This window comes from Limulus polyphemus, unplaced genomic scaffold, assembly GCF_000517525.1.
Source record: "Limulus polyphemus unplaced genomic scaffold, Limulus_polyphemus-2.1.2 Scaffold774, whole genome shotgun sequence".
Lineage (NCBI taxonomy): Eukaryota > Metazoa > Arthropoda > Merostomata > Xiphosura > Limulidae > Limulus > Limulus polyphemus.
The window spans coordinates 222,811-232,300 of record NW_013666384.1 but is presented as its reverse complement, the minus strand read 5'-3'; the positions used below and the strand labels follow the sequence as shown (position 1 = coordinate 232,300).

The 9,490-nt window shown below is 34.4% G+C and overlaps 1 protein-coding gene across 2 annotated transcripts in view; it reads right to left on the bottom strand.

Moving 5' to 3' along the window:
* Positions 1–1,086: 1,086 nt before the first annotated feature.
* The window catches only part of LOC106460458 (mucin-4-like), a 174,739-nt gene continuing 166,335 nt past the window's right edge, over positions 1,087–9,490 (bottom strand). For both annotated transcript variants that reach the window (XM_022387178.1, XM_022387177.1), the window contains one exon: positions 1,087–4,778. In XM_022387178.1, coding sequence (XP_022242886.1) covers positions 3,208–4,778 — 1,571 coding nt within the window. In that variant the 3' untranslated portion in view covers positions 1,087–3,207. The remainder of the gene's footprint in view (positions 4,779–9,490) is intronic.

Here is a 9,490-nt window from a genome sequence, read left to right as displayed (position 1 = left end):
TCAGCATGGGACCAGAACACCGGTCTTAATAAGTGTGATTAACCTTTAGTACACGGTTCCAGATTAGAATATAAAAGGGAATAAAGTAAGAATTCAAGATCATGCCGATCCGGCATCAAAGATGAAACAAAAACTTAAAAAAAATTACTAAATGATCTACATCACATTATGCTCAATATATATATATATATGTCATACCTGCAATTTAGCTTCTTTTTTTAACATTTTCACAAAACATATGATTTACTAAATATATATTATGCAGAAAATCATCCTGGAAAAGTACAAGTTAAAAATTTACATTATTTTTGTTTCTGTAAAATTGTCACATATCAAATTAAAACATAAAGAAGATATTTTGTTAACTATCATTTTCTTCACCCTGGTATAATATTTTCAAAACACTATAATATAAAAAGTTTTTTCCTTTCACTTTAAACTTTGGCAAATGTATAATACACTCTGGAACTAGTACAAGAAACTAATTCTAAACCAAATGTAAATCATTACGTGTGTGTATATTTATGAGGGTTAAATTTAAAAGGGATAGAAATGATTATTTAATGAAGACGACAAACAACTTCAGAGAAATGTTTAATTACTTGCACACGACATTTCAGGTTACGCCTTTATCAAGGGTCTATGAACATCATAGGTTACCAAAGTGATTTTGAATACCATTAACCAAAAACGAAATACAGCTACAACAATATAATGGAAAAGTGTACATGATATGAGTATAGTCGAACAGTTTTGAGTCGTTGATCATAAAAATGGAGAAAATGATAATAATAATATAAAAATAGATAAAATTAATAATAATAATAAAATGTTAAAGGGGCCAAGCACTGTACCTAAGAAACAAAGAAGCTACTGAAGTTTTTCTTCATTACCCATTTAAGCCGTCTCCAGCCATTAAAGAAGCTACTGCTGAACATTACTTAAAAGAACACAGCGCAGTCAATGGGACACCTTATACTAGCGGTTCCCAACCTTTTCACCACTAAGGACCCCCTTTCATTATTATTTTTTCCCCACAAACCCCATGAATAATTAACTTGTTTTTCCATTTTTCACTATCAAATAAAAGACATATGTAACTGAGTGTGCAATTAAAAGAACAGCAGAATTAAAAAACTTACTTGTTTAATGAGATGGTAATATCTTCACAGACCCCCAGGGGTCCGGGGACCACAGGTTGGGAATCACTGACTTATACAATCAAAATTTTTGAAACTTGTGACAATTTTCTCAACAGAAAATATAAGGAATCACTTTTGATTCAATCCAGATACCCTTCCATTAATAGGTACAATACCTGGCCCCTTTAACATTTTATCATTATTATTAATTTTATCATTATAATTTTATATATTTTTATGTTATTCTTATCATTTTCTCTATTTTTATTATCAATGACTCAAAACTGTTTGACTATACTCATATCACGTACAATTTTCCATTATATTGTTGTAGCTGTATATCGTTTTCGGTTACTGTCATTTAAAATCAGTTTGGTAACCTGTTACGTTCATAGACTCTTGATAAAGACGTAAGCCGAAACATCGGGTACAAGTAATTAAACATTTCTCTGAAGTTGTTTGTCATCTTCATTAAATAATGATTCCTATCCTTCAGTCAGCAATGAAAATTTTAAAAAACAGTAATAGGGATAAAAATGTATTTTCTAATTTACCATTTGTTTAGAAAATTTTTATAAGGACCCTCATAAGAACCGTGAAAAAATGAATAATGTTTTGCCAAATATATGTATAAGAAAAATATATAGAAAATTAGTTCTGTTAAAAGATATAAACTTAAAACTAAATAATTAAATGTAAGTTTTGGTGTAGCAGATAATGCTTTACTTATTACAAAATGTATACAGAATGTAAATTAATTTGTTTTTAATAAAGAAAACTTTCATTATTAAGTAATATAATGGGCAAACACTCTCTCAAATGGTACACAGTAAGAGAATATTTCTTTTGATCCTGCCTAATATCATCTTATCAGGCCCCAAGATTTCTTATATATATAGATCATTTTTTCTACATTCAGTATAAACACAAACCTTTCTGACAATGAACAATATTCTTTTTGAATAACTTTGCTGCCTTATGACTATTTTAAAGATAACAGGCATATATCTATATATTTTCTTTAAGTTTATAGTAGGATACATGAAAGGGAATAAGCACAAAAGAAACTAGTCAATGTCTATCCTGTTAAGAGCATTTCAGAAATACGAAGCCATTATTAGTTAAAGTTACATCTACAACAGCAGTACATGCAGAATTATGGCATGTAAACATGCCAGCCATGTCATAGAGTAAAAAACACCAACAAATTATTTTTTATGTGCTTAGTTTTTCTAAAACACAATGCTGTTAAATATTATGTTCTCTTTTTGATAAGTTTTAATTTACTAGAAGCCTTTGCTTACATATTACAAAAAAACAAAGAATTTACTTAATGGAAATCTCTTCATCAGCTTGCACTAATTGAGATAAAGCTAATACTTTATATGTATAAAAACTTTGTGTAAGAATATTCTTATAATGTTATTAAAGTTTAGTAAATAAAAATGACATATAAGAAAAGACAGTTAACAATAAACAATAACTTGAACAGCCTTAACATTTCTGAAAGTTAGTTAAATTTAGTAATATTCTTCTGTACTTTGATAGAGAAAGGTCCAGTCATCCAGAAAAATTCTAAAAAGAACATAATATAACTGAATAAACATTTTATGAAGAATAAAAAATTACATCTATATGGTATAGAAGCATTACTGGAAACATGAAACAAGACTGAAGAAATTCTTACATGATAAAAATTTCTTTTGTTTTTTCAGATTGAGAGCTATGGATACAACAGATGTGGCTTTCATCTATACAACTAACCATACAAAACCTTATTTTTATTAAATATACAAGTACAAGTTTAAAAAGAACCTGGATTTTACTAATTGTTAATTATCATAATCCTCTAATTTGAGCTCAAGAGAAAAATGAGATAAAGGCGAGTTTTCTATTTCGGCAGGAGCAAGTCAAGCAGAAAACATGGCATTTCTGCTTTGGCATGATGCCCCACCACTAGGAAACATGCTGATCCTAAGGGGAATTACATTTATATAAAGAATAAGCTACTACTACACAAAAAATTGTCTGGCTAGATGTGCCAGATGAAAACCACATGCAAGCGTCATGAAAAACGTGGTGCCGAGCGATCATTGGTTGGCACTTTTTTCAGTGCTGTCCCCTGTCGAATCTGATTCATTAAGGACTCTCGGCATGTGTTTAGGTCAATAGATCCACGTTTTGACAACCAGTAGTGAACTCTAGCTGCAGCTTCTGTCTGAGATGGGTGACCAGCACCAAAAGCTCTAGTTGTCTCTCTTTTTTGCATATCAGTGCCAGCTCTAATGACATGACAGAGTGAATGGTCTTCAGTACTTTCATGATGAACTAGTCCCTGCAAGGAACTTTTTCTTTCACCTTTTTCCTGGAAAAAGTCAGACATCATAGCATGATGAGGTTGATTGATCTCTACAGTTTGATGCTGAACCTGTGCCTGCAGTGAGCTTTGTTTCCCACTTTTTCGTTGTTTAACCATGTTAGACTGCACAGCATGTAGAGGTGAAAGGTCATCAATTGAGAAATGCCCTTGAACTGAACCTCGTTTCTCACTTTTTTGCAGTTGGACCATCTCAGATCTCACATCATGTACAGTTGAAAGGTTATCTATCAAGACATGTCCTTGAACTGAACCTTGTTTCTCACTTTTCTGTTGTTGAATCATCTCAGATCTTGCAGCATGTAGAGGTGAATGGGTCTCTAAACCCTTAGGGTGAACCTGTCCCTGAATAGAACCTCTTTTCTCAGTTTTTTGCTTTTGTGCTAGTTTGGCATTTAAGGCCTCAATGAAGTTTTGCTTTAAGGGATTTTCCCTTTCACTGGTAGGATCACAGGGTGAATGTTGTTGAGGCAATACATCAAATTGAAAGACATCATGATCAATAGATGTGAAACTGTTGTCAGAAGGTACACTGTGAAGGGAATTTATTTGCTTGTTAGCAAGAGCAACACTAAAGTTTTGAACTAATGTCTCTTTCTGGGTCAGGGTGATACCATGTGTGTCAGAAGGTTCTGTATGACCAGTAGAATCCAAATTGTGGGAAGAAGTGTGAGAAATCATATCTTTGGAAGAGCTTAAATTATGATTTTTTGTCTCATTTATTCTACCAGAAGTATTATTTTTACAAACACTTGTTTTTGATAAAATGGTATTTTCAGCAGAATTTCTTCTGTATAATGGGGAGTCACTAACTCTTTGTTGTTCCAAAGCAAGTGTTAGCTCCTCTAGGTGGGTATCTGATGTCTTTCTGTAACAATTACCAAAATCAGCTTTTGACTGTGAATCTTTAAAAGTTTCCTGTTGCTGGGACAACTTAGCATTCAATGTCTGTATAAGTCGAGCACGAGAAGTGTTGAAGTCTTCTTCTGGTGAAGTCAGACCTTCTCCATCCATCCCAGATATTTTGATAAAACTTGATTTGCTCACTTTTTCTCTGCTAAGTGTTTGCTGTCTTACTGACTTTGGTGATGACACTGGTGAGCTAAAGGAAAAAGATTTACCAGTTCCAAGAGAACTTTTCCTGTGAGTTGGTGTAGACAAAGTAGATGATCGGCGAACAGGAGGAGGAGGTTTACTACTTGTCTTACAACTTGAACGTCTCAGACTTGAAGTGTGACTACTGTACTCTGCTGATAGTCCTACAAGTAGAGAAAGGACAAAAGAAAATAATAATAAAAAGATAAAATTATTAATATCTTGTGAAACTTCTCTTTTATTTTTTTATTAACACATAAACATAAATGAACAGATTTATTTTAAAATGGTTAAGTATCCTCTTGTGTTAAGAATCACTTGTGGAAGTATTGAGCATTAACAATAATATAAGGCTGAACTAAATAGCTTTTACATGAGCCACAGAATTCTAGAAAACTTTTAGCTAAACTTCATATTAGAATTGTGCATGACTTAGTTATTACTGTATAAAATGTATATAAAGGCATAAACTGAAGCTTTTATTAATCTTTTGTGTATATATTAGCCTCCTGCAAAAAATGTTTAAAAACTAAAAGAAGGCTTAAGCTAATCAGTAGGTGCAAACAGGAAGCATCATACATCCAACCTCTAACTCAATTTATATGTTAATGCACACAAGTTACATCTATGTTAACACTTATCTAATAATTTAATTATTATTATTAGGGAAGGGAAAAGAGTGAAAGATATAGTTGAACAGAGAAAAGAACACAACCCTATTAAAATAAATCTGTCGATACATTTACTAAAATAATTTGAGTTTTTAAGTTAAATGTGGATTAATAAATTGCCAAGTATATGTACACTGATCATTTGTCCAAAAAGTATAGACTAAAGTGAATCTAATTAGACCATAATATATACCAATAATTTAGTCTAGATGATATATATTTATCATATATAAACAACACATGTACATTGAATTTATCAGCACTTTTAGATAAATATGAAACATCCAGATAATCTGGAAGCATTTAACAGCAGAAAGAAATACAATCTCCAGTGAAATTTAACCAAACAATCAGTATGGAAAATCTGCACCTGATTAAACAAGCCATAGTTTGTGGTCTAATACCCATTTAAAACTTTTGGTTTTGATATTACCTTTTATCAGAGACAATTTTGTGTTAATCTTATTGTTCTCAACGTAGCATTCATACCTGTATTTACAGCAAGGTATTGTCAAGACCTTTACTAGATCATCATTTATCTCATAAACAACACATTTAAAACAATTTCATAATTCTACCACAACTATTTCTACTACTAATAATGCCAGTTTCACAAACCCTCTTCAGAGTCCTGCATACAGCTCCTACTGAAACAAGGAGTCTTATCCCAATTTTTTATATGGAGTATCCTAGATCAGCCAAAAATTTGGTTCCTACATGTGGTATTTCAGTCCTAATAGTCATGACTGGATTTCCACTTCTATCACTACTACTACTGTTGGGAATAGTATGGCATGCCCATACATTTATAGGCTTTACACTGGAATAACAATTGTTGACTGGTTGTATGACAATTAATCACAATGGAAATTAATAAAAATCCTATAACCTGAATCCTTTCTAAAGTTCAGAAGAAAGGTCCACCTTTTGAAAGTGCTCAGGTTATAGGGTTTTATTCATTTCTATCAAGACTTCTTGAACCTATGTGTTTTTCTAACATCATGAATCAATCACAATGTAAACTATTAATGTGCATGACCTCACTTTTGTACAATACAGTGGCTGCTTTATTGTAGTATTATGGTTTTATATCCATTTTCCACATCATTTCTATAATTATTTCCCATACTGTAAGCCATATAGAACAGATAAGAATGAGAACTCAGCATGCCACAGTTACTGGATTTTGGCTACTGAAAAACACTGGTGCCACTATTATTGAAATTGTTATGATGACAGAAGTATAGCATTTGAGAGACCATGAAAGGAAAAAATAATTGTCTTTAAAAACGTATTATAAATTTAAGTCCAAGAACTTTTGCATATGCAGTGCATGCACTCTGAATCTTAGGTTGAAAGATGCAGCCAACTATTGCTCTGAGGCAGAAACATTCTTTGACTTTCTGATTCAACTTATTGTTGAGAAGTATTTATAAACAACATGCTTCCTATAACTCTAAGGCCATTAAATGGCATTCAATGGAACAAAATTGCATTCCAAAGCAAAAGAAATCCAAACGAACACAGTTTATTGTTCAGTTTCTACACCTTAGACTTGTCAAAATGAGTTTGAGGAAAACATAATGAAAAATTGCTTGAATGTTTCTAACATTAAAAATGCATTCCTGACAGATTCCTCCACTCACATAACAGCTTCCCTCAATTTTTGCTGCCTTCTATATGCACAAATACTCACTAGCCACTAGCTTTGAGGCCCCCAGCTAACTTTATGTGATTACACATGATATAGCTACGTTGTAACATGGAAAAACCCTCCACCAATAAGAATGGGACACACCCTCCTAGCACAGCTAACTCCCTCTATACTGTAGATCACACTCATCACTTCAAGATTAGGCAAGAAAAGGTGCACTGGAAGTGGGGAACTTGGTTGGGAAGTGTGAGAGGATATATCTATTGGAAATACATTTTCAGTGTTAGGAAATGTTAACTTCCGATACAATACCTTACCTCCTCTCACCTAATAGAATACCACATTGAAATGGTGGAGGGGCCAGTGCAAAATTTACTTAGAAGGCACCTGAAGAGAACCCATGGAATATGATACCATAGAACATAGGATCACACTTGTGGGAGATAGCACCTCATCTGTACAAGGGTATATTCTTTGCCTGCAGCAAAGATACATGTCGCCAAGCCAGGCAGGAATGATGCAAGTCCAACTTTGGAAATGGATGTGCCACAAGTGCAGACCCATTACACATCCAACACTAGGATACCTGGGAACCTGACATTCGGGCAATACTAGGAAGGGGGAATGCAACTGTGGTGGGTCAACTCCAATCCAAAACAAGGCATCATCTGGAATTTTTTGTCTGGTCTGCAGTAGGAGGAAGGCTCCTACCAACCACATGTGTGAGGACTTGTATTGGCTGGTTTGTAATGGTCTAAAATAAACACGGCACTACAATCATGGTTCAACAACAAAAAAAGCAATTTATTCAACTCTAACAACACTTACCAAAGTACAGTTAAGAAACAATATATCATGAATATCAATATTATTTGAAATAAAAATATTGAGTGATAAACAGTAATAATTCACTAACTGCATTATTCACAAACTATCTCATGATTATCTCTCTTAGTGAAGCTTCTGGTAGGTCACAAGTGTACGTCATGTGATCAAAAATTTACATAATCTTCTGCAACATTAATAGTATCTGTATGTCACTGTTAGGGAAGCTGGTGTCAGTTTCATCATACACGTATATTTACTCAAAAAAAACAAGATTAGCTAGCAGGTGAGTTAGCATTTTAATGCAACTAAAATTACATAAATAAACTAAATGACAGGAGGAAATAGTAAATGAATGATAAACAAAACCATAACTGTAAAAAACAAATAGAATTGCTATCTCACAGGTTCTGCACTAATCCAATACCAGACTGCCTGGGATCTGGCATTCAGGTGCCAGTACAATGAGGGAAAAGCCAACTGAAGAGTTGAACTGCATGTGGTGGGTCCGTCCACTCCAAAACCAGGCAGGATCGAGTATGTGTCTTCTGGTGTGCAGTAGGAGGAGAGTAGACATCATCTCCACCAACAGAATACCACCACTCTACTTTATACTGAGTGGAAGTGGTCTCACTCAGGAGGAAGCCTCCATGGTCCACCACCCCAGTGACTAGGAACTGGTAAGTGGCAAGGACTCCTGTACTCCACTAGAAGAGGTAGGGAAAAAATGTGCTGCAGAGTCTAGAGGAACGCAACACCTTAATACTGTGCAATGGGTGACTACGAAAACCTTACTTTTAATAGCAGGCCATTCTTGGTTTATTTAACTAGGATCAGAGGGCAAAAGGATCAAAACATGAGAATGGGAAAAATGAAAAGTATTGGATAATGCCACCTTATAGCCTACAATGGTAGAAATGGATAAACCATTGTCAAAGAGCCAAGGGAAAAAGTCAGAAGGATGGGGAACAGTCAGTTAGGAAGGGGAGATGCCATGACAAAGTGACTAAGAAAAGAAATGTGCCATTTATGCTGATAAAGAAGCAAATAAGAACAAACATAATGAGAAAGAAGGAAGGCTACCAACAAAGAGTCTGGAGCTCCTCACAAGAGACCAGACAAAACTCATGCGTGGGTATCGCTGGATAAGCAAGGGAAAAATGAGGTTGCTGGAGAAGGTTCAAGAGTGGAAATCATGGCTGGGCTGGCCAGAATAGAGCAATGAGTAGAACCAGACACAGAGTGGTTTGAATAAGTGACAGAACTTGGGTAAGAAGACAGATAGGAGAGTAGGCATACAGATAAAGATCGGGCCAATCCTGGCTTAACACATACACCACAAGGATGTGGAACAGGTGACCAGAATTGAGGAAGTTTGGTGTTGAGGTGGGTGCCAAATGCATACAGAAGGAGGGTACCCAATTGGGAGCATAGCCATTGGAACACCTGAGGAGCAAGATACCACTTCCTCAGTAGAACTTTGTACGGATGAGAAAGCCAATCTGCAACAAGGATGTAACAAGCAATAAGCTGAATGTGTTGAGAATGGGCCCAGAAAAGGAGATCAAGTGTTCAAAATATAACAAGTGGAGGTAAAGTATCATATCAGAATTAGAAGAAATTGTGTCATAGTCCTCTTATACTGCTGATGAATGTTGAACACATTGTCTACATCTTACTTTAGCTATCTCAACAAGGACAGATAAATAATTATTAAACTCTGAAG